General features: G+C 41.9%; 1 protein-coding gene across 3 annotated transcripts in view; it reads right to left on the reverse strand.

Moving 5' to 3' along the window:
• The window catches only part of FAM83B (family with sequence similarity 83 member B), a 54,415-nt gene extending 38,611 nt beyond the window's left edge, over window positions 1-15,804 (reverse strand). Inside the window, exons 1-2 of one of the 3 annotated variants that reach the window (XM_062626160.1) lie at window positions 15,505-15,804; window positions 10,538-11,041 (exon numbers count right to left, since the gene is read on the reverse strand). In XM_062626160.1, the coding sequence (XP_062482144.1) occupies window positions 10,538-10,981 (444 nt within the window). In that variant the 5' untranslated portion in view covers window positions 10,982-11,041; window positions 15,505-15,804. Of the gene's footprint in view, window positions 1-10,537; window positions 11,042-15,007; window positions 15,128-15,504 lie in introns of those variants that run through there. The other 2 variants (XM_062626161.1, XM_062626162.1) reach the window with 2 other exon arrangements.
• Window positions 15,805-23,747: the final 7,943 nt, after the last annotated feature.

A 23,747-nucleotide genomic window follows, 5' to 3' on the forward strand; every position in this document is an offset into this window, starting at 1 on the left:
TACGCAAATGGTCTATCTCTGAACTCTACCCTTGCTGCCAAAAACTTCAATTGCAAAATAAAACAGAGCAAATAAGACACTCTTATTCAGAAAATATATCCCCTAATATTTAATCTGCGATATCTACAACTGATAATAAATATCAGAAATCTGTCAATAAAATTGAGTGATTTAACTAGCAATTCAAAAGCTTTGATGTATTTCTAACATCACGATGGCATTTTACTACTCCTTATGGGGACAGACAGAGAATGGCAAAAGACTCAAACTCCTTACTGCAAGCACTCGCTTCAGGTGTGCTGACTGGCATCCATCAAAGCACCTATGTTTCTCCATTGAACTAAGGAGGGAGCTCACATTCCCAGATGTCATGAGTGGAACTGCATTCAAGAAAGATGCCCAAGGTACCCAGAGCAAGCAGGATATGCTCATCTCTGGCTGAGGAGTTGCACAATGAAATGAGAAAAGGCAGAGGAGCAGGGACTATGAAAGGGGAAGAGCTGGAGTGGGGTTGAAGAGGGAGGGGAAGGAAATTACAAGCAAAAATGTATAGGTTTCTTATTGTATTGTAAGTATGGTCACTTCAGGGGGTGAGAACAGAAATGCCTGCATATTACAGACACTACACAGAGCTTCCACATCTTCCTTCCATTCAATACCAATTCTCATGGAGTTACTTCTGATCAGTGCACAACAGCACAGAACAGAGCTCAGCCGAATCAAACATTAGTCCATCTGCGTTTGTCTTAAGTTGTCCTTTTCTACATGTTCTAAGACTTAAGTAATCCAAAGCTCTCAGCATTTTCACACTGGGGGCAAGCTCCAGAGTGTTACGGACCCCCAGGAGGCCTAAACAGCATTTAGTTGCTGCACTAATTCCCAATAGGATGCCTTTCATCAACTGAAAGGACTAACAGAGATCCCTGCTCCTCTGGCATGCCTCTTCACAAGCTTGCCTCTTCCCAACTCCCAAGAACAGCACATCTTTTCCATCCTTTTTATTCCTCCAAAAAGCACTCAGAGACCCTGGCTTTTCAAGGCTCTGGCATTTACCCAGAAGAGCTTCCTGGGCTCTCAAGAGCTCATTGCAAAGACACTGTTTAACTACTCTGAACTTCAAGACAAAGTACTGAGCTTTTACTTGAGACAGAAATCCTGTACAGGAGATTGCAATCCCGTATTGCAGCACTTCAGATATGGACTGCACTTCCATCATTAAATTTCACTTATGAATAAGAAATCGCATCATCTGAATAATTAGATTTCTGGCACAAGTGGCTTACTGTCATTCAATAAGCCTAGAATTCATAAACAAAATAGATGATGGTATTACTGCAGTCAATAGTGCATCATAAAATCTACCACAAAATACAATGGTATTACTGTGATCATGTAGTATTAAAACATGAAATAAGGTAGTATCAAATAAATAAGCAAATAGAAGAATCAGTCAGAATTCCCAGTTTTAATCTCTTCACTTAGTTTTGCCATTTGAAAAGTATCTCCTCTGGGCAAGATAATATAGTTTTTGTTACATTTTAAAGCAGCTTTCCATAGACTTATAACGCTACCTACTACTGTAAGTATTAGATACTTTGATGTTTGGTATTTTCAGGCCCATCCTCAGCAAAGTCAGATTACAGATCTCTATCAAACAGCTACTGTGCAGCCACATATACCTGGCTATTATTTAAAAGAAACCCGCACCCCTGACAGTGACTTTTCAGGCAATTATTCTGTGCCTGTGCTAATCCACCATTAAGCAATGCCAAGAAATTATCAGAACAAGCAGATAGCTTCAGGTATTTCCATGCTCTGTCATGCTGGATGGAGACCTTGTTGCTTTGACAAGCAGTATCCCCCGGCATTTGAGCAAAATCAGATTTGCTGGCTGACATTGTCACTTCTGTTTGCTGCCTCTTATGTCTCTGATCAGGAGGTTATAGCTCACTAGCAGTGGATTCTGCACATCTTAGAAAGGGCTGCCGCTTGGTGGGCATTTCTCGAGAAAGGTCCCACGGAGAATCTGCAGGCAGTTGCTCTTCTGCGCCGGTTATTTCATCTCATTCTATTATTCCTGGCTTACTGAACATCAAAAGCCTAGAAAGAAAATACTAACTACAATACCTTCTGTGGACTGATGCCACTCAGATTCACTGGCATTAGAAGGTGATGTCTAGTGCTTAAACCATAAAGGGAGTGAATTGAGCTGAAATGCAGCCTGCTTGGCAAAGAGTGCCTGCAGCTCCAGGAAACAGCAAGAAAATAAGGCTGAGATGTTGAATCTGCTGTTTGAACTAAAGGCACGCCCATTTGGCTACTTGAAGACACAATCCTGTGCTACTGTTCAAGCCTGATTGCTAGCAGATAAAGCAGATATCAAAGTCTTCTTTTCATCTCTAAGAGATACGGTGCATAACTTCTCATATTATCCTATTGCCCAGCTTCATCTCTTACAGCAGGCAGAAGTCAAAAGGCCTGTGATTTGGTGCTGCAGTTAGCAAAACCCCCTGGATAAAAGATGCACCACAGTAAGTTTTCTGAAGGCAGCTTTGTGCCCACATGCCTTGCTGGCGAGAGGATGGGTCACCATAGATTCTGGTTTTGAGGAATCTGTTCTGGTTCTTGTGCATCTTACATCTTCTGGACAGTCAGTACAAGCACTCCAGACCAAGAGATTAACCAGTTAAAATAATCTGCTCTTAGCTAAGGTACGAGAACACTCTGTGTATGTCTTGAAGATACACCCTCTTTATCTGAAGATAAGAAAGGACTTTATGGTCTTACAAATATTTGTGAAAAGTAAGCACTACAAAGCCACAGTTATATACTAACACAAACTTTTTTTGACATACTGATGTTCCTCAGAAATTAATTTTCCTAAGTGTACAACTATAATGTGTTGGGTTTTTTTTAGCAAACTAAAACCACAGAGAGAAGAAAATAAAAACTTGCTGTCTGGCCCCCACTTGCTCTAAGTATTGTTTGCTAACATATAATACTCTCAGGCTTTAGGTTTATAATCTCTTTTTGAGCTGTGATACATATTAATTTAATTCTTTTGTGGCTCAGTATTCTCATCTGTAAAATGGTACACACTTTGGTCATGGTCTTTGATGGCTAAGGATAAAGCAGAGCATATGAATTCTGAATCTACTGTTTATAATACAATAGTGGTTTGTCTGTATTGCCTGGCACCAATCAGGAAGATGAAGGGGCCAGTAAACTGTATAACATACAGTCATGCAGCATGTAAACATAATGATGTTTACAACTTTAAAAAACAAGCATCTTGGATATGGCGAAAGTTATCAAGAAAAGGCAAGGAAGGGAGAGATGTCTGATTTAGCTGCTTCCACTTCTATCTTTATAATGCAAATAATACTGCTGCAAATTGAACTGGCTTACTGATCAGGGGACTGTACACTGAACAATTATTACCTTTGTTGATCAAGCAAGTCATACCAGATCTTGCAATTACTTATTCTGAACAGCTCTATTGAGGTGAGTCATTTTATGGATGTCTGCAGATCACAGTATAAAATAGCAAGCTCAGTGCCAGTTACACCCTGTTACTGTTGTGATGGCCATTCTTTCTCAGATGCATAAATTATGATAGGACTTTAAAGAGTTAAAGTCCTCTGAGGTCTCAGGCATGCTGACAGCATTTCTGAAAATGTGGATTTTTATTGTATAATATAGTATCTCTTTATTAGAAAATGATTATAGACATACCTTACCAACCATCTAAAAGGAAAGGCATGAAAAGGAAAAGTACCAATGACAAGGTCTGCACTTATTTTAGGGAAGTAAATACTAAAATGTACTTTGACTCCTCTATCACCTGCACTGGAATAGCTGCAGTACTCCTTAGGGAAAATAACACAGTGTTAAGCAAATTGTTTGAAATAATTACAAGTGAAGTAGACACTTGCAATCAGATCTGATATATGAGGAAACTTAATACACATAACTCAGTGGCATTCAGTACTGCTCCTTCCAAACAGGAGAACAGGGAATTCTAAACTGGCAGCTCACCTTGGATTTTTGTGCTTTTTGGTTTTGCTCCATGTCACCAGTTCTCCACTTTCCATGTAGTTTCTACTGTGCTGTATTACACAAATACTGCTGTAGCATTGCAAGTATCTGTATACCAGGCTATGCTCACTTAAAATTCTACTGCAGACAGTATAATACTTTAGTTTCCAAATTATGACACATAACAAATAAATTTAAAGTTTAAAATCCCCCAAAATGTGTCACAACATCCACCAAGGCATTGCTGGCTCTGGTGCAAAGCTATTAGAGATCAAAAGTTATGCTAAATCTGCAAAAAATGAAAAAAGGCCTATGGCAATATGAATATGAATGAAACCTATAGTCCTTCAGGCAAGACTGTTCCCTGGCTGAAAAAAAACCTAGCAAAGCTCAGATCTCTTGAGGATGGGTAATTCAGAAGAACAAAAAACAGCACTTCAATATTATCAGGATTTTTGACAAGTGGGAAAAGGAGAGGGACAAAACCTAAATACACTGGACTGGGCACTGAAAGAAGCATTCTGCCTAGGAAAAGGTATTTTCAATTAACACTTTTGTATTTATAGCATATTTTGGCCTAGAATTACTTCAGCATATTGTAGTGCAAACTTGCTGTTTAATATGATAAAGAACATTTTAATCTACTGAATATGCAGAAAGCATAAATGACTTTTTAGTAGCACTTTTGTTTTGACTGACAGATTTATGTCAATGGTTTTAACGAAAAAATCTTGCTACAAAACGTGTATGCTTACTTCCTACAAATACTTGAATGAGACAGACATTTATAAATACAACTGTCTGCAAGATCTGGCTTTTCATTTTCCCTATTCCACATCATGGAGGCATGATATTTTGATAACGCATTAGCACAGTTGTGACATAATGGCAATATCTACAAATTAGTTATATATTCTAATTCGAGTATGAAAGGTCAAAATAGTCTTGCAAACATTTGACCTGATAGACCACGTGGTGGATACCACCACAAGTGATTAACAATTATTTTATCAGATTCCCACTCCTCAGGCTGGCCCTAGCCTCTGCTTGCTTTTCAGTTTTGGATCCTTCCCATCGAATGGAAGGGCTACCAGGAAAAATTGTGGGTTTCTTGTTTAGAGCAACTGCATATACAAAATGCATTTCACAGAAGTACCAGGCTTTCCAGACTATAAAACTGCTTATAGTTATATGTCCCATTGATGGCAGTCCATTGTAAGTGCATTATAAGTGCTCTGCAGTGACTGCTCTGGGACTACCCTTACACAGAGGATGGCAGTGGGAGAAGGGGACAAGCAAGTAAAATAGTGTGAAGACTCTGAAGGCAAATCCAAGCAGATGAATTACCTGAAATGATTACCTGTTGTGAGTAGATGACAGAACTGATACTGGGTCATACAATAATAGCATCAAGAGCAAGACACGTGTTCTCTTCCAATGCACGGCATGTGCCCTGCACAATCAGAAAAGCTGCAACATGACCTCACTCTAATAAATCTACTAAAAGCTAAAAATCCTGTTTCACCTGGAAACCATGTGGATGACTACCATGCTGGTTTTCAATGAAGAGGAAGTCCTTTAACAAAAGGTGAGTGGAAGTGAATGATGAATGCACCCTTCAGCACAGCAGCTGAATCAAAAAGCAATTCCTGAAATCCTTGTGAGGTAGAATATTTTGGCAGGAAAAATGTTGCCTACGTGACTTCAGCTGGGAACTGAGTCTTTCTACATGTTACTCTCAGCTTAAAAAAGATATCCACTGTTTATCAGACACTCTACAGATAATGTAGAAAGCTTTTGAGTGGAATGACTATTGTATTTATCTATTCTCTCCCCCTGAATTCAGCAGATTGCTCTAGCTTTTATGAACAAACAAACAAAAAAATGCAGCCTCTCTCTCATCTGCTTGGACTGCTGCAATTAATGAGCTAAGACAAGCATTGCCACAACTGCAATTCATTATTATCGTTTCAGTCTGTGTTCAAATTATATTTAAAATAGTTGCCAAAGTATTGTTGGGAGAGTAAAAAAAGATTGCTCAACACACCCCTGTTCTACAAATTTCCTTCTGTATAGAAACATCACTTTCCATACAGGCATGTAAAGAATTTTACTTTCTTTCATACTAGACTGCAGCTGGTACTAGATCATTATTATTACTGTATTAGATACATGAGCAAACAAGATCAATAGTGAATAATAATTTTTTTTCTGAAATAACCTCTCACTTTTGCCTGAAACAAAACAAAATGGAAACAAAAAAGCCCAATCTGTAACAAAATATTTTTATTTTTATATGACTGTAAAATTAGTCAACACTTTGTTTATTTGGTTAGGTCCACTGCTCTAGAAGACAGCACAGGCATCAGATTTTGTATGTAACTCTCACAAGAATTCAAAGGAAGTCTTTTTTGACTTACTATAGACCTAACTACAGTGGGTCTGGCAAAACTTACTTTAAAGTGTAAATTAATTCCATCCCAAGGGTCTAAGTTTTGCAGCCCTTTCTCATGTTAGAAAGCCAACCATGAGTAATTCAGCAAAAACTGGGTTTTTTTTGGTTTTATTTTCCAAAACAATAACATACTAACCATCTAAATTTCTACTTAGGCTTCTAAACAACTAAAATTTTATGTCTTACAACTATCACAAATTTTATAAATCCAGCCTTTAGACTGTTAGTCTATTTGAGTAAAATAAAATCAGTGAAAAGTATTGCATATTTATTGAATAGTGTGCAGCTTCATACATTCCATCAGAAATCCCAAAAGTATGTCAGGAAAGTCTTTCAGTGATTTCTGGCTTGTGCTGCAGATCAGCAATCCTTGGGTTGTCTGAACAACATGGTTCTTTAAAAAAGCTGGTTTAAATTCTCTCCAGGAAGAGCTGATCCTTATTTGGATATCAATGTAAAAGACTCAGAGCTATGCATTCTCTCTAAAACTGTGTAGGAATGTCTCAGCGGTGAAGACAGGAATGCAGTTAATGAAGTAAGAGAAAAACACACTGCCAGAAGGACCCTTTGGTGCTCCGTCCTGTCTTTCCCTGTTGCCTCACCCTGTCAATCATGTCTGAGAAGAAGACAGCACAAGCTGTTTCTTGCACACATGTACAAGCCTCATAACTGATGGTTTTGAGGCAACTCTTATAGAAAGTCACAGTGGAAGAGGACACTTCATTACTGAAGTCTCTTGTGTTACTTTATAGTAAGAGAAGGAAGTTCCATGTTAACCTGACACAGATGAGTAATCGTCTTGATACCATTTCCCAGATGAATAATCTTCTCAGAAAAAAATGCTAAACATCATCAGTTGTGGTTCGGACAGAGCAGTCGGGATGAGTCAGGCTGTAGGAGCACCTCAAGCTTCAGAGAAGCCGGAAATCTGCCGCTGATTAAAGGTAGAAGCCTCCTCCAAAACACACTAGAAAAAAAGCTACTAGCTTGTTTGCAAAAGCCTGTCCATCATTAAGGTCAGACAGCCCTTGCAGTGCTTTTTACCCACATGGTTATATCAGCACCTGAAAAAGACTTGTGTCTCGCTGATACAGTCACGCCAAACATCCTCCTTGTATGAACACAGGTTATGTTGACAGAGGAGGGTGGCTGGCAAGCTGTATCATTTGGAGATGAGGTCTAGTTACGCTGACAGTAAACCCATTTTGTTGACATGTTAGGTTTGACCTAAGGCACTCTGCTACCACCACACCAATCCCACAGAAGTGCTGTAGTATAGACTGCAATGTAATGTCATCCTGTGTACAATACAGTTCCCCTGCTTTAATACGAGTTCAGAAACAAGTATGGACTCATCTCCTCAAAATGGTTAGCTCATTTTCCTAGGATTTAATAATACTGATCCATTTCTGTAAGGAAACTCCTTATTATATTGCCTATATTTACCATGAAGGTGATGTGCATAATTCTTATGCAGATTATGTATTTAAGAAAAATGTGACAAAATTTTCTTATGACGCTTTTTCATAGTCACTGGTTTTAGTCTAGTATAGCATAGCCTTACAAATTATTTTCCTCTTTAGTCAGGAAAAAATCACTGTCAGCAAGCAAGTTGCTTAATGTTGTTTACAACATCTCTTCCTAAGGTCAAAATTAACATATGTAATAATCATTTTAAGGAGTGACACTGTGATGCACCAAGCATGAAAGAGGGCAGGAGTAAGTCCACTAATCCTTATCCTTTTATATCTCCAAATACTCAAGTAGAATCTAGGTTTCAACTGGCTCAGCCTCCATGAATTTCTGGGCTAGTATATACAAAGAAATATATATATCAAATGGGTTCTTTCATCAGGTGAACGAGTGCAGAAACACTTTGGAGGACCTTGTAGGAGTTGGTTTCTTACTGCACCGAGTGTTCAGGTATCCCACAGAAATCAGTGCCTGAACTTAAGCACTGAAGTTTGGTGCTTAGTTAGCTGGTATGAATACTCCCACCTCCAATATTTCGTTTGTTTTCCCACAGAAGTTTGCTGAAATTCCCATAGATTTTGCTTAGAGATGTACTGGGTAATGTGATTTGCTGAAAAACTTGTTTATTCTTTACAGGTTTCTAGTTTTCATGTGTAACTTTTTCCTGTATCCTTTGAATATTCTCATAAGACCACACATCTCCACTACTACATAACAAAGAGGCCTGTTTAATATAACTGTATTTTTGTAAGTTGTTTAGCAGAAGTATGTTAGCCTGTTTACAGTGTTTGCCTACTGTAAGCATGTTTTAAATACCTGACTTTATCTTAGAAGTCCTTTAAACTTTTCTATGCATCTGCAGACAGAACACTGTCTTTTAGATTTAATTGCTGTTTCCTGAAGCAACCAACACGTATCACTGTATCAACTGTTATGGTTGTTGCTGTTGAGGTTGTGCTGATCAACTAAACTTTTCAGCTGCCAAATTTGACAGTGACACATCCATAACACCCTCTTTATGACATACAAGCACTACAAACACACCAGAGAGCCAATATGCTATGTGCTCAACCTTTTTCCAAAGCTGGGAAAAGTCATACATAATTTGTCCTCCACAGCTGCATTCAAAGGAGGCATGCCTCTTAAAATGGCATTTTACAAAGCAGCACCACCAGCTAAGACAGGTGTTAGAAAGGGACTGGATCGCACGCAGCTAGCCAGCTAGGCACAAAAAGCAGGGCAACTAGCAGGAAACAGCCTTTCTTCATGGCATTTCAAGACCTTGTGGCAAATCTGAGCTAGTATTCACAATAGAGCTAACCCTGTTCTTGTGGTTTCCCTTACACTGGATACATTGGTAGCTAAGGAGCTGCAGTTCAAAAAGATCAGGGAGTGTCTTAGGCAAGTCAGGCTCCAGCCCGGCTACATACAAAAGCAAAAAACATGGAATCTCCCTCTGAAAGGGACAAAGGGAGAGAAGTAACTAATTTTCCTCTTCCTTGAGCACAGAGTCATCCTAGACTGTAAACTGCAGGATGAAATGCCTAGTGATAACTCTATTATGGCAACAAATTATATGTTTTATCTAAATAAACGAGAGACATTGTAAAAAGACATTGTCCTTCCCTTCCCCACCCTTTTCAGTCCACTTCTATTGCACACGTTTACATGTACGTTTCAGCCACTGAAGTGTTTATGGATGCACTCAAGCTAGAGCCTGTCCTACTGATTTAAAGCCCACAGAGTCATGCAGAACCCAATTTATTTCAGGGAAAAAAAAAAAGGGGGGAGGGTGAGTACTTCCTATTAATACTTCTGAAACATTGTCACATCTGTTTAAAGAGCTAACATGGCCCAGGGACAAACAGATATACATGCTAATACATTTTTGCATGTTTGGTTTTGGTTTTTTTTGCCTTTTAAATTGACACTGGAAAGCAAAAGGTGGTTTGTACATACACTGCCTTATCGCTAAGGTGTAAGCTGGGTGTGCCTTAGGAAACTCAAGATGCAGTGACCCTAAGTGTAGACAAGTACACTTAGACAAGTGTCCACATTTCTTATAATTAGTCATTAGTCAGAAATGAAGGTAAGGTACACATGCAGAATCTATTTCCTTGTTGCTTAATTATTATTTTTTTTTTTCTGAGCTCTCTTTAACACTTTCTGACTGATTTCTGCAAGGAAAGCTCCCTATGATGCAAGAGAAACCTTAGGATATATCCTGAAGTTGGACAGAATAGTATCACTTGATGTATATTCAACTAACGTCAAAGAAAAGCTGTGCTAATTAGCTATGAATTTCTCATGGACTGGTCAACATTACAGTAAAATGGAAATTACGCTTCATTAATCCCTCCCATTAATCCCTCATCCTTGAAAATTAGGTTAAAAACACTGATGCATCTGGTATCAACAGACCCACCTCAGTAGGCAAAAACCTTTGTGTTTGAACTGTTAGCAGTCAGATTTTTTTTTCTGAGAGAGGGGAAAAAAAAACCCTGTAGTAAAACACAACTAGATTATTATTGACACTTCCCTCCCTCCCCCAATAACATTTTTCATGTTTACCTTTCTTGCATCTCTTATCATCTTCCGAATAGTTTCCTTTATGGTGTAAGGCTGAGCTCGCGGTGGATGGAAAAGCAGATCAATATTTGTGCCACCAGAAATTCCAGGCATTAGGTAGGGCCAACCTAAGTCAAGATTTGGAGCTTCCACATCTGATTCAATGGGCCAGTAGGTTCCCGAGGAAGAGGTGTCATCAATAGCATGGTTAGAGGAATAAACTGTGTTTTGGGGAAGTTTGTGAACATTATTCAAAATATAATCAATTTCCTCATCTGCTAGGAACTCTGAGCATCTCTCTTTGGAAAGAAATTCTTTGTAGGCTTCCAAACCTCCTTCAATCAGAGCATCAATAGCTACTCGGTACCATTCCTTGTAATGAGGTTCAATATAGTTGTCTGATCTGCATTCATCATGTAAGGACGATAGCAAAGATGAAGTTTCCATTTTCACATATATTTTGTATGAAGTCTTTTAAACATCCGTTCATGAGCTGATGAAATTTATCTGTAAAGAGAAAAAAGAAAACAATCTGAATATTTGTAGAGATGTATGATGCACACAGATACTATTCAAAATGCTTTTCTGGTAATGTTGCTCCAAGTATTTCTAGCACCTTCCAAGAAATTTAAAACGTTTTGAAAAGGCTCAGGGATTAATATTGCCAAATGAATATTAAAGATCTAGATAAAGAGCTGTTTCTGCATAAGGCAAAACAAAACATAATTAAAAGTGATTTGATGTTCTTACGTTAAAAGCTACAGCAGAGCAAGTAACACACTGAAGATCTGTACCACTAACACCAATACATACCTAATGCATGGTCCAATATGCTACCATAGGTTATGCTTCAAAACTCTTTATAACAACTGACAGAGTGGTGTTCAAATAAACACTTCAGAAACCAATTACATTTCCTACTTTTTGATGCATTACTTTTTCTCTGCAATGCATTCCTGTTTTCTGTCATCTTTGAAACCATAGTCATTCAGGTCCTTCACCTTATCATCTGTTCTCCCATGCTGATCTAATCCATTTGTTCCTCCCAAGCAGAACCAGCCTACCTCATTTCAGTGAGTTATGAGGAACTCCAGAAAGATTTATCCTCCCACATCTGGGATCAACCTCTGAATCAGCAATCTCATGTCTAGTTTCCACCCTGCTTATTCCTTCTGCCAAAAGGAGCGGCTGCTTTAATCTTACCTTATTTCTTTTTTTTTCCAAAACATTAAGTAAATTGTCTACTGACAAACTTATAAATCCATTCTTACTATTTTTTAAATTTCATTTAACAAGGACTGATAGGGTTGGTTCATGCTGCAACAATTTGGGATTTAAGATACAGAGAGGACAAATGGCCAGCTTCTCTTCCTTCATGTTTGTGCAACCTCATGGGACTTATCTAACACCTAAACTACAATGAATTTCTGCACTGGACAGGTAAGCCACAAAAGAACCCCACAAAGGCGTGGGGGAGGAGGGGAGGCTTCATGAGCGTGGCATGTGCCTGGCCATGTACAATAGAAAGATGATACATGGTAGTAGTGTTTAATCTTTCAGGACTAGAGCATGAAGCTTAGGAGAATGCAGAAGTAGGAAGAAGTCCAACAAAGACAGAATAATTACAAAAAGCATACATGACTTATGGCTTGCAAGTTAACACTGGGTTTCCCTACAAGCCTAGTTACTGGAATAGCAGTGTAATGGCAAGCAATAATCATTCAGAGTTCTGATTTAGTTTACTGGCATGTAAACGCAACACAATTCTCTCTTCACATCAAGAACTTTCAGAAATTTTGTGAACAGTGCATTTACTTTCCACTGTCTGCTGGGAAGAGTTTAAATCTTCTTGAAAGGAAACACAAATTAGCCACATTAACCTAAAGGAATGAAAAGCAAAATCTCCATATGCTACTGATAATCCAAAATTCAATTATGTGTTCAATTAAACCAAGATTTCTGAGGAACTTGGGAACTCTGAGGTTAAAAAAAGACCAAGAAAGAAAAATCCAGATCTGAGGCTGGCATCAGCATGTCATATGAAATAATTCCATTTGAATCCTGTCTCTCAGCCAAGTAGCAGGGTAGATCTTCCCAGATAGGACTGCTTTCGAGCCTGAGGGAAAGGAGTGTTTCTGGCTGCTTCCAGAGTAGCTCTTTGTGGCAGACTGGAAAGCACAGAGCAAAAAGGGATCCAACTGCTCTCCCCTGGTTGAGAATTACATGTATTCCTGTGACAGATATTCAGGGCTTCATTCTACACTGCTCTCACAGGTGGAAATAGAACATTATAAAATAAGGGTGATACCATTTTACTTTGGCCAAATGCAGATACAGCCTGTGGTGTAATACGACAGAGAACTGAGCACACAGTACAGACAAGACAGACAGATGCAAAGGTCAAAGTCTTATAATGTTGTAAAATTAAAGCATTCATCAGTGTCCCATGGAAGCCAATCATCTGGAAAAGGTTTTCAAGACATTTCAGATGAAGAATGAAAACCATCAAGACTAAAAATGCAGTTACTCAGCAGAGCTGTTCCTAAGAATCTGAACACTAACACAGGTGACTTTACTGAGAACCTAATAGACCCCTCTTGTAGGGCTCTCCAGGACAAGTCAGTCTCAAAACAGTGTAATAAAACAATAAATCTTATTGTGACATTTAAGACTAAATCTGATTTTACAAAGGCAAATGAAAGATATTTCTAAAATCCTTACTACTTTGGAATGATGTGTTTCTAAAATAAGAATTTTGCCACTGATTGCATACATACAGTTGAGAAAGACTTAAGTGTTTACTTCAAAAACTTGTCTAAATCCCCTTTTTCTTCTCCTCACTCTTTCCTTTGAAAATAATATAGGGGAACAAGACTATACTTAATATGTAAAGTTGTTCAATATAAAATATTGAATGTTATGAACAAATAAAAGTCAGCATTAGTATAGTATATTGTTTGACATTTCATTGAAAACAATGAATTAATTAAATGTGGCATAGGTCAAATACAGTAACTTATGCTCAGACTTATGCTGAAAGCAAGGTATAAATATACTGTAAACTTCAAAAGGTGAGACGTCTAGTGTAGTCTTCCAAACAAGAACAGTTATTTTGCAGTGAACATCTTTGATGTTGATCTTTTGATTTGTAAGTGCTGTTTACAAAAGAAGCTTCAAGCAGTGCACACTTATTTAAGAAAGTAAATGTAAAATCTTGTCAGCACAGAAATAAATCACAGAACAGATGAGATTCTAATTCTGTTTTTTGTCATTAAAGACATCAGCATGCCGTACATTCATGAGAAGAAACAAAAGAAAACTCCCAAATAAAAATGGCAGCTTCAGGTATATTTAACAAAAGTTCTAGACGTCTTGACACAGGTATTTTCCTTCTTAGAACATAAGAACTATGTTGTAGAAAATGTACCTATGGAACCAATACAATTTTGAACAGAGTGGCAGGGGTTGACAAAATTCTGAAATAAACATTTTGGTGTCTTCTTCAACTTTGTATAATGATTCTGCATAATGAACTTGATTCTACTCCTGAGGTCAACAATTCTATAAGCAGAATGAGGCACATCTCTGGAGACGTCCAGCGCTTTAGCAGGCTTCATATACATGATTACAAATTTTACTAGCATCAGGAAAGCTGCTCTTCATCCTCTGACAAATAACTTTGACTGTTAATCCCAGCCCAGAGTATCAACTATATTCTCTGCTTGGACTTAAAACTTTTTTACTGAGTGCCATTAATGGGTTTAAATAGAATTTAAACTCCAATGCAGCTGATAAAACCGAATCTTTCTGCTGCAGAACACAAATTCTGAATCCTGCACTGATGTGATCATCTTGTCCTTCTATTAACAACACACTCAGACCTTTCTAGTGCCATTATCAAGAACCCAGCAAGAAGAGAACTTTTCTTTGAAAGAAAGGTCCATGTGCCTTTCTACAGCAAGATCCCAGCTTTCACAAAAGCAGCAGATGACAACTGCCCACTGAAGAAAATGATGCAACATTCTGTGGTGGTTCCAGGAGCACAGCCCTCCAGGCTAGAGCTAGAGACAGGCAACTTCCCTGACTTACTAATATTCACAGGATTTGAAAAACTTCCCATTCAGCAACTTCGGGCTCTAACCCCAGGCTCGCACAGCCGGTCTTTGGCAAGGCCCTGGCCATGGTGCTCTCCTTGGGATATCCTAACTTTTCCAAAGGGATTGTGATTCCCTTGACAGTTTCTGCATAAAGTTTCAAGTGGTAAATTAAACCATGGGGACGTCTTGTCACAGTCCCTTCTCTCAGGCATGGCTTTTGGGGACATCCACCTGAGGAGGTCTGACCCACGGCTCTGCTGAGGAGTCTTCCCACCGCTCAAGGGCCTCGTGTGACCGAACAAACAAGTGTTTTATGACAGCCGCCTATCACCAACCTTCGTACGAAGGAATTGTATCAAGAATAAATAATAATTACCTATAGTAAGCAGTGACGGGCAATTATTTCATTATAAACGGAACTACACTATTTTCCGTGGATGCAAAGGGCATCAGATTCAAGTGAAAAACAACGCCCCAAGCGCTCCTGCTTCTTTTTCTTTACTGTCCAGAAAGTTAACTTTCCGAGCAAAGCGGAGGCAACCAGCCCCGCGCTGGCTTCGCCGCGGGCACGTCTTACCCTGAGGACCGCATGCCCGTGGTACCCCCGCCGGGCCCTTCCCCTTCTCCCGTCAGCGCCCCACGCCGCTCGGCGCCGGCTCGCCTCAGGTGCCCGCGGCCGGAGCCGCGCCGCCGCACCCTCAACTTCGCGATCCCCGCGCCCCTGTTTCAAACGCCCCGCGGCCTCGAGCAGGCCGCTGGAGGGGCGGAGAGAGAGGGGCGGCCGCCCCACACGCCCGCCTGCAGCCGGGTCAGACCGTGCCCGTGCCGCTGCCTCTTCCCGTCCAGGAGGAGGCGGAGGGCAGACCCACTTACCGCGCCGGTGCCCCGCTGTGGGGTCTCGCCTCCGGAGCGGCGGGGCGGTTCGACCCGGCTGCTGCGATCGCGGCGGCGGCGAGTCAAGGCGGCGCTGGGCTCATCGCAGGTACTTCCCGTCGCTCTCAGGCGCGGTGGGTGTGGAAACCAGTTACAACATGTCAGGACGGTGTCGCACCAAACCCGCCGCCGCTGGAGCGGGGCAAGGGCTTGTCTGAACTGGGGAAGCCCGGCCCTCGCGCGGAGCGAAGGGCAGCGCCTTCCCAGCGCCGCGGCGCGGCCCCCCGCCCCATTCCACCCCACCCCATCCCATCCCGGCCCATCCCTGCCCTCCGGGCCGGACGCAGGCGCCCGCGGTCCCGCGGGGCAGGGTCTGTCCCTGGCCGGCAACACGGGAAGCCCCGGAGGGTCCCTGGGAGCGGGGTGCTTGTGTGCGTGGGGGATAAAGCTGAAACAAACGTTGGCTTGGATTACAATATAAACCCGTCAACCTGGAGTCACGGTTTCCAGGTTAACTCCCTGGGAGCAAGTCACGGCAAGGGAGCGGTGCACGTTTGAGACCTTTAAATCGGGTTATGTGGGTGAGCCCCCTTTCCACAGCTCAGTTGCTTTAAAATGATCTTTTGCTCGTTTTTTCTTCAAGTTGGAGAAACGAACCTGAAGGCAGAACCCCCCCATCCAGGCTGCAGTGCCAGCATCATCTTCCTCAGCTGCCCAAAGGCTGGAGATGCCAATTTGGCAATCCTATGTTGGGAAACCCTTGAGAGCTTTTCTGAAGGCGCTTCCAGAACACAGTCATCTTTGTAGTAGGATCATGCAACTGCCAACACATCAGTATGTCACATACATGCATGACTTAAGCACACCGAGGTGTAAGAACACGAGTTTTCTTTGTCATTTTAAATTAATGGCAACAGATGGAAACTTTTTATAGGTTTTGCCCATAACCTGTAGTGTTTTGTCACCCTGTAGTGAATAACTTCAGGCAGTTTTTTCACGAGCCATTTAAGACAGTGCAGTGTAACCCTGACAATTAGACTTTATTGGCAATAGTTTGTCTGGTCTAGGTTTAAGCACTAACTTTTTTTCTAACCTTTACTGCCGGATAGCAAGTGCAGGTTATATCCTATTCTGAAGGTAATAATGGTTCTACTGTGACTTTTTGAAGAGGATTCTTTGAGGGAAAAAAAAAAAAAAGTAATATCTATGCAACAATATATAGATGTATAAATCTTGTAGCCACCAGGCAACACTTTTTCTGTACAGTTAATTCAGGTAGTGGAGTGCAAAAGAAGAAATAGTTGATGTCAGTATACTCATGGACTACTCTCTGCAGACCTAAGATCACCTGGTTTATATGGTTAGAATCTTCTCACACCCAAAAAAGAATTTCCCTGGGTTTGATGAACCATGAAGAGGAAAAACTGCTGTAAAAACAAACACACTGTAAAAGTTTACTTAGTATTTTATAGTTAGTTAGAACGCAGCACTTTTTATTCCGTAAAATGTGTGGTCCGAAAGGAGAATGTGTTTCTGTGGAAACTTGTCCATCAAGAGGTGGGGCCATGTAAATTTTTAGAAGAACAGATCTATTTTCTATAATTATTTTTGAAAGGGTAGGAAGGCAGATGGGTGGTCACAAAAGCACTTTTAGCCTTGACTGAATCAGTTGGACTTTCATTACATAAAATTTACAAGTACTACTGGGTCTTTCTTTTAGAGAAGTCCGTGGTTGAGTACCAGGTTAGCACAAACAAAAAGGTATAATGAGATCAGTAACAGCTGTCTAAATAAGGAAATCTTCATGGGAAAGGGACCTAGAGTTTTTTTTCTGCATTAGTATCTGTGCAATAAGTTGTTTGATCTGTGCCTTTACAGGGCTCAGCTCAGTGGGAAACCAATCAAATACTGAGATCTTCAGCAACACACATGCACACATGCAATACAAATGAACAATACAGTATAAAACACTGACAATCATATTGGTAGTAATAAGGCACTATTATTGCTGTTGTTACTGAAGAGAAAAATGCACTCTCTAAATAGCCAGTACACCATACCAACTTTAAAATTAATAGGTAAACAGAACGATGAGAAGAGATGTAGAAAACTTAAACAGATCTTTTTAAATACTGAGAAAGCCCTTGCATAAAATATATAAAGAGGGGATGGCAAATGATGCTGGAGATTCTTCCACACAGTTGGGGGTTGCCTGAGTTTATCAACTGAAGCCCTCCAGTAGCTATACCAGACCAGACATTTCATAAAACCTAGCTTGGATAACATGTTTTGGAAACCAGCTACCCGCAGCCATCTGTCAAAATAAAGTACATTTTTATTCAGCAGGTAATAAACTTCCAGGTCATAAACTTCCAGATCTTACAGCCACAAGAGGCAATGGAGGCAGATGGTATGAGCAAGCTCAACAAGCTGTAAAACAAATTCTTAAACAATAGATATAAAACTGGATTATAAAAGGATGAGGCAGGGATATACCGTTTAGTATCCTTACTCCTAGAGTTGTGGAGCTGCAGCAGTTTGAGGGGAATGGACTGCACAAACTGGCCAGGCTCTCATTTGCTTAAACAGCCCTTCCTTTTGCCGTTGGAAATGTAACACTGGGCAAGCCCAGCTGAAGCATCATAAAGATTGGAATAGTTTTATTGGAATCCCACCAATTCATGAAGCCTCAAAACTACAGAAGAGGAAAAAAAAAAAAGAAAAGGTTATTCTAGACCCAGCTTGTTCATGGGAAAAAAATAATTAACTCTGTATGTTTAATACTACCATGTTGAGAATGTAATCAGGAAGAACAATTATTGTCTTAAGTGACCTGAGTACTCAGATTATGGTGCTGTTGGATTGTCATCTCTGACTTCTATCAGCTCTCATTTGTCAGTTCTGAGACTTTTTAGTATTGACTTTGCCATGTACAGGTCTAGCAGAATGCAAGCAGAACACAAAAGATTGTTATCACATATACGGTGACACTAGTCAGGAAACATAGAATCATAGAATAGTTAGGGTTGGAAAGGACCTTAAGATCATCTAATTCCAACCCCCCCCACAATGGGTAGGGACACCTCACACGAAACCAAGGCACCCAAGCCTTCATCCAATCTGGCCTTGACCACTGCCAGGGATGGAGCATTCACAACCTCCCTGGGCAACCCATTCCAGTGCCTCACCACCCTAACAGGAAAGAATTTTCTCCTTATATCCAATCTAAACTTCCCCTGTTTAAGTATTAACCTGTTACCCCTTGTCCTATCACTACAGTCCCTAATGAAGAGTCCCTCTCCAGCACCCTTATAGGCCCCCTTCAGATACTGGAAGGCTGCTATGATGTCTCCACGCAGCCTTCTCTTCTCCAGCCTGAACAGCCCCAACTTTCTCAGCTTGTCTTCATACAGGAGGTGCTCCAGTCCCCTGATCATCCTCGTAGCCCTTCTCTGGACTTGTTCCAACATTTCCATGTCTTTTTTTATGTTGAGGACACCAGAACTGCACACAATACTCCAGGTGAGGCCCCACGAGAGGAGAGTAGAGGGGCAGGATCACCTCCTTCGACCTGCTGGTCACGCTCCTTTTGATGCACCCCAGGATACAGTTGGCTTTCTGGGTTGCAAGCGCACACTGCTGGCTCATGTTCCTTTTCTCGTCGACCAGCACCCCCAAGTCCTTCTCCACAGGGCTGCTCTGAATCTCTTATCTGCCCAACCTGTAGCTGTGGCTGGGATTGCTCTGATCCAGGTGTAGGACCTTGCACTTGGCATTGTTAAACTTCATAAGGTTGGCATCAGCCCACCTCACAAGCGTGTTGAGGTCCCTCTGGATGGCATTCCTTCCCTCCAGTGTATCAACCGAACCACACAGCTTGGTGTCATCGGCAAACTTGCTGAGGGTGCACTCAATCCCACTGTCCATGTCAGCGACGAAGATGTTAAACAAGACCGGTCCCAACACCAATCCCTGAGGGCCACCACTGGTTACTGGTCTCCAGCTGGACATTGAGCCATTGACCACAACTCTTTGCGTGCAGCCATCCAGTCAGTTCTTCATCCACCAAGTGGTCCATCCATCAAATTGATGTCTCTCCAATTTAGAGACAAGGATGTCGTGAGGGACAGTGTCGAGCGCTTTGCACAAGTCCAGGTAGATAACATCAACTGCTCTACCCCTGTCCATCAGTTCTGTAGCCCCATCATAGAAGGCCAGCAAATTGGTCAGGCAGGATTTCCCCTTAGTGAAGCCATGCTGGCTGTCACCAAGCACCTTGTTGTTTTTCATGTGCCTTAGCATGCCTTCCAGGAGAATGTGATCCAAGATTTTGCCAGGCCCAGAGGTGAGACTGACTGGTCTGTAATTCCCCAAGTCATCCATTTTCCCCCTCCTGAAAATGGGGTTTATATTTCCTTTTTTCCAGGTGATGTTGGGGACTTCACCTGACTGCCATGATTTTTCAAATATGATGGCCAGTGGCTTAGCAACTTCATTTGGCAGCTCCTTCAGGACCCGCGGATGGATCTCATCAGGTCCCATGGACTTGTGCACATTCAGGTTTTTAAGATGGTCTTGAACCAGATCCTCTCCTACAGTGGGCCCAAGGTCTTCATTTTCAGTCCCTGCATCTGCCTTCCAAGACTTGGGTGGTGCAGTTAGTGCCTTTGCCAGAGAGGGCCGAGGCAAAGAAGTCATTCAGAACCTCGGCCTTTTCAAAATCCTGTGTAGGCAGTTCTCCTGAGAGCTTCCTGAGGGGGCCTACGTTCTCCCTAGTCTGTTTTTTATTCGCGACGAACCTATAGAATCCGTTCCTGTTTTCCTTAGCATCCCTAGCCAAGTTTAATTCTAACTGGGCCTTATCTTTCCTAACCTGGTCCCTAGCTTCCCGGACAACATCCCTGTACTCTTCTCAGGCCACCTGTCCTTGCTTCCACCTTTTATAAGCCTCTTTTTTCATTTGAAGTTTCCTCAGGAGCTCCTTATCCATCCAAGGAGGTCTCCTGGCCCTTCTGCTGCACTTCCTTCTAGTTGGGATGCAACACTCCTGAGCTTGTAGCAGGTGATCCTTGAATATAAACCAACAGCCTTGGGCCCCCCTGCCCTCTAGGGCTGTATCCCATGGAACCTTACTAAGCAGGTTCCTGAAGAGGCCAAAGTCTGCTCTTTTGAAGTCCAGGGCAGTGAGCTTGCTGCACGCTTTTCTCACTATCCTTAGGATCTCAAATTCGAGCATCTCGTGATCACTGCATCCAAGGCTGCCCTGGAGAGTCACATTTCCAGCGAGCCCTTCCCTGTTGGTGAGCACGAGATCAAGCATGGCACCTCTCCTTGTCAGCTCCTCTATGACTTGCAGAAGGAAGTTGTCTTCCACACAATTGAGGAACCTCCTGGATTGCTTGTGCCAGGCCATACCATCACTCCAACAGATATCAGGGTGGTTGAAGTCACCCATGAGAACAAGGGCCTGTGAGCGTGAGGCTTTTCCTATCTTCCTATAGAGTGCTTCATCTGCAGGTTCTTTTTGATCAGGCAGTCTGTAACAGATCCCCACAGTAATGTCTCCCATCACCGTTTTCCCTTTAACCCTGACCCACAAACTCTCTGTGGACTGCTCACCTGTCCCCAGACAGAGTTCCATACTCTCCAGCCTATCCCTAACATAAAGGGCAACTCCCCCTCCCCGCCTGCCAGGCCTGTCTTTCCTAAAGAGCCTGTAACCTTCCATTCCAACACTCCAGTCACAGGAGCCATCCCACCATGTTTCTGTGATGCCTATTATATCATACCCCTGTAGAAGTGCACACATCTCCAATTCCTCTTGTTTGTTCCCCATGCTACGGGTATTTGTATAGAGGCATCTGAGCCGAGCTCCAACTGAAGCTGGCTCATTGGCTGGAGCAGCTGGGATTTCTCTACATTGCTCCGAGCATTTATTATAGGTTCTGGCAACTGACTGGGTGTGTTGGGATGGAATGATGCCCCCCTCCCCCAACACATCTAGTTTAAAGCTTCCTTGACCAGTCTGGCAAGCCTCCTACCAAAACTGCTCTTTCCCTTCTTTATCAGACCAGCTCCACCAGCCCCCACTAGACCTGGCCTACAAACTTGGGTCCTGTGTTCAAGACACCCAAACCCCTGACTATGACATCATCCTTTTAACCAGTTATTAACCTGGCCAATCCTCCTAGCTTTTTTTAGGTCCTCCCCTGTATCCTGGAGAATTGACAAAAAGACTGTCTGAGCTCCAGAGCCCCTAACCACCTCTCCCAGGGCTCTGTAGTCTTTCTTTATGTTCCCTAGGCTACTACTATCTATATCCCTAGCACCCACCTGTATCACCAGGAGTGGGTAATAGTCCATGGGACTTACTAGACCAGGCAACCTCTCTGCCACATCCCAGATCCATGCCCCCGGTAGGCAACACACCTCCCTTGAGACTGGGTCAGGCCAACAGACGAGTGCTTCTGTCCCTTTCAAAGTACAGTCCCCTACTACTATGACCTGCTGCTTTTTCCTGGCAGCACCAGTAGAGATCTTTACCAGTGCATCAGCCGGCTGTTTCTGGCTCAAGTGTGTTTCTTCATTAGTCCCCTGCAGGGCAGCAAAGCGGTTCTGCGGACAACAGATTTAGGAGAAAGCCCCTTGCTTTTAACTGTTCTGTTCCTCCTTTTTTTGTTGTTTTTTTTGGTCACTAATTCCCAGCTTCCTGGGTTAACGGCCTCCTTCTTTCCTTCATGAGCTGGAGGTGAAGCTCGAGGCCCCTGCACAGTTTGGGCCAGGAGCAGGCAGCCCTGCTTCCTCTCAGCTTCCCTGACATCTCGCAGCCTATTAACAGCATCCCGCAGCTCAGCCCCTGCTGCAGGAGGACCTCCACCAGGGAGCACCGAGTGCAGCCCTGCCCATTGTGCACCCTCCCCTCACCAGACCAGTGCAGGCACTCTCTACACACCGAGCTCTGCCCTGCAGCCTCCCCTCTCATCGGCTCTGTCTAGGTGCCTACGCTGTCCACCGCCAGACCCGGTCATACGACGAGTGCTCACCGTCCCGCTCCCCTGCCCACGTGAACTGCCACCCAAACTGCCTCTACCCGCCCTGTTTGCCCACCCTGCTCGCTCTGTGCCCCTGGAAGGATGGCTGCACAGGTAGCAGCAAGTAGCCCAGTTTCTCTGTTTTCTTCATGGCTTGTCAAGTTTTTTAGTCACACAGGTAGGTAGCTTCTTCAGGCTTACCTAAATATTCATATACTCTGAGGTCTTTGGAGATTTTACATGTCCTTGTGATTCAGGCTCTGTCTTAGAAGACTTTTTGCCCAGATGATATTCATGTAGTTGTTGTAATTTCCAAAATACTCCTGTCATACTCTTGGCTGACTCTTGTCATTTTTTCCTTTGTCACTTGCCTTTACTTGAACATCCACTTTTGCCTTACTTTGGAAATGGTAGTCATTGTACTACTACAAGCAGGTAGTAATAAAAAATTGATCAGAAAATAAAAATAGCCCCAGTAACATCCTTCCCCCCCCCCCTTTATTTGGAAACCTCACATTTTGCTCTCCACCTGCTCACTTTCCCAGAAAACTAAACTTTCTGAAGTATCTTTCTTAATGGGCTTAACCTGTCCTTATCATCACGTCCTCCCAAGGGCTGTTGCATTGCTGGAGTTTGAATGACAAAATCTTAACCATATTTTTTTGTGATCCAGTTTTGGGGCTTAAGGCTTTAGAGATTAGGGATGAATACTCTTATCTCTTGAAGACAGGCATACTTTGGGGTAATGCAGAGATCAATACTGAAAATTTTATACTAATTTAAAGTATAAATTTATATTTATTAATTTTATTTATATTACAATTTAATTTTTAGTAAAAAAAATTTATATATTCGTATACTACAAATATATAATGTCTATAAATTTTATACTAAAAAATAGTGAGATTTTTTTATAGTATACATTTTTAATATTAGAGGAACTATTATATACAACTATGCATTGTGTATAAGTAAGAATCAAATTATTAAAAACTAGCCTTAAATCTGGGATACCCAGTTGGACCAAAATCTTGAATAAATCCAAGTCCAGTCTGCTGTTGATACAGTAGTAATAGAAAACACCTCTTCCTGTTTGTGCTGTTTGTACTCAGTGGAATGGCAAGCTGTCTGTTGGTGTTTGATCTTAATGTTTTAATGAACTGTAGGTCCAATTCCTGCATTAGGCTATGGCCAGGAACCTCGAACAAGTAC

The sequence above is a fragment of the Pezoporus occidentalis genome, unplaced genomic scaffold, assembly GCF_034315485.1.
Source record: "Pezoporus occidentalis ecotype Australia unplaced genomic scaffold, CSIRO_AGI_Poc_V1 ctg29, whole genome shotgun sequence".
NCBI classification, from domain to species: domain Eukaryota; kingdom Metazoa; phylum Chordata; class Aves; order Psittaciformes; family Psittacidae; genus Pezoporus; species Pezoporus occidentalis.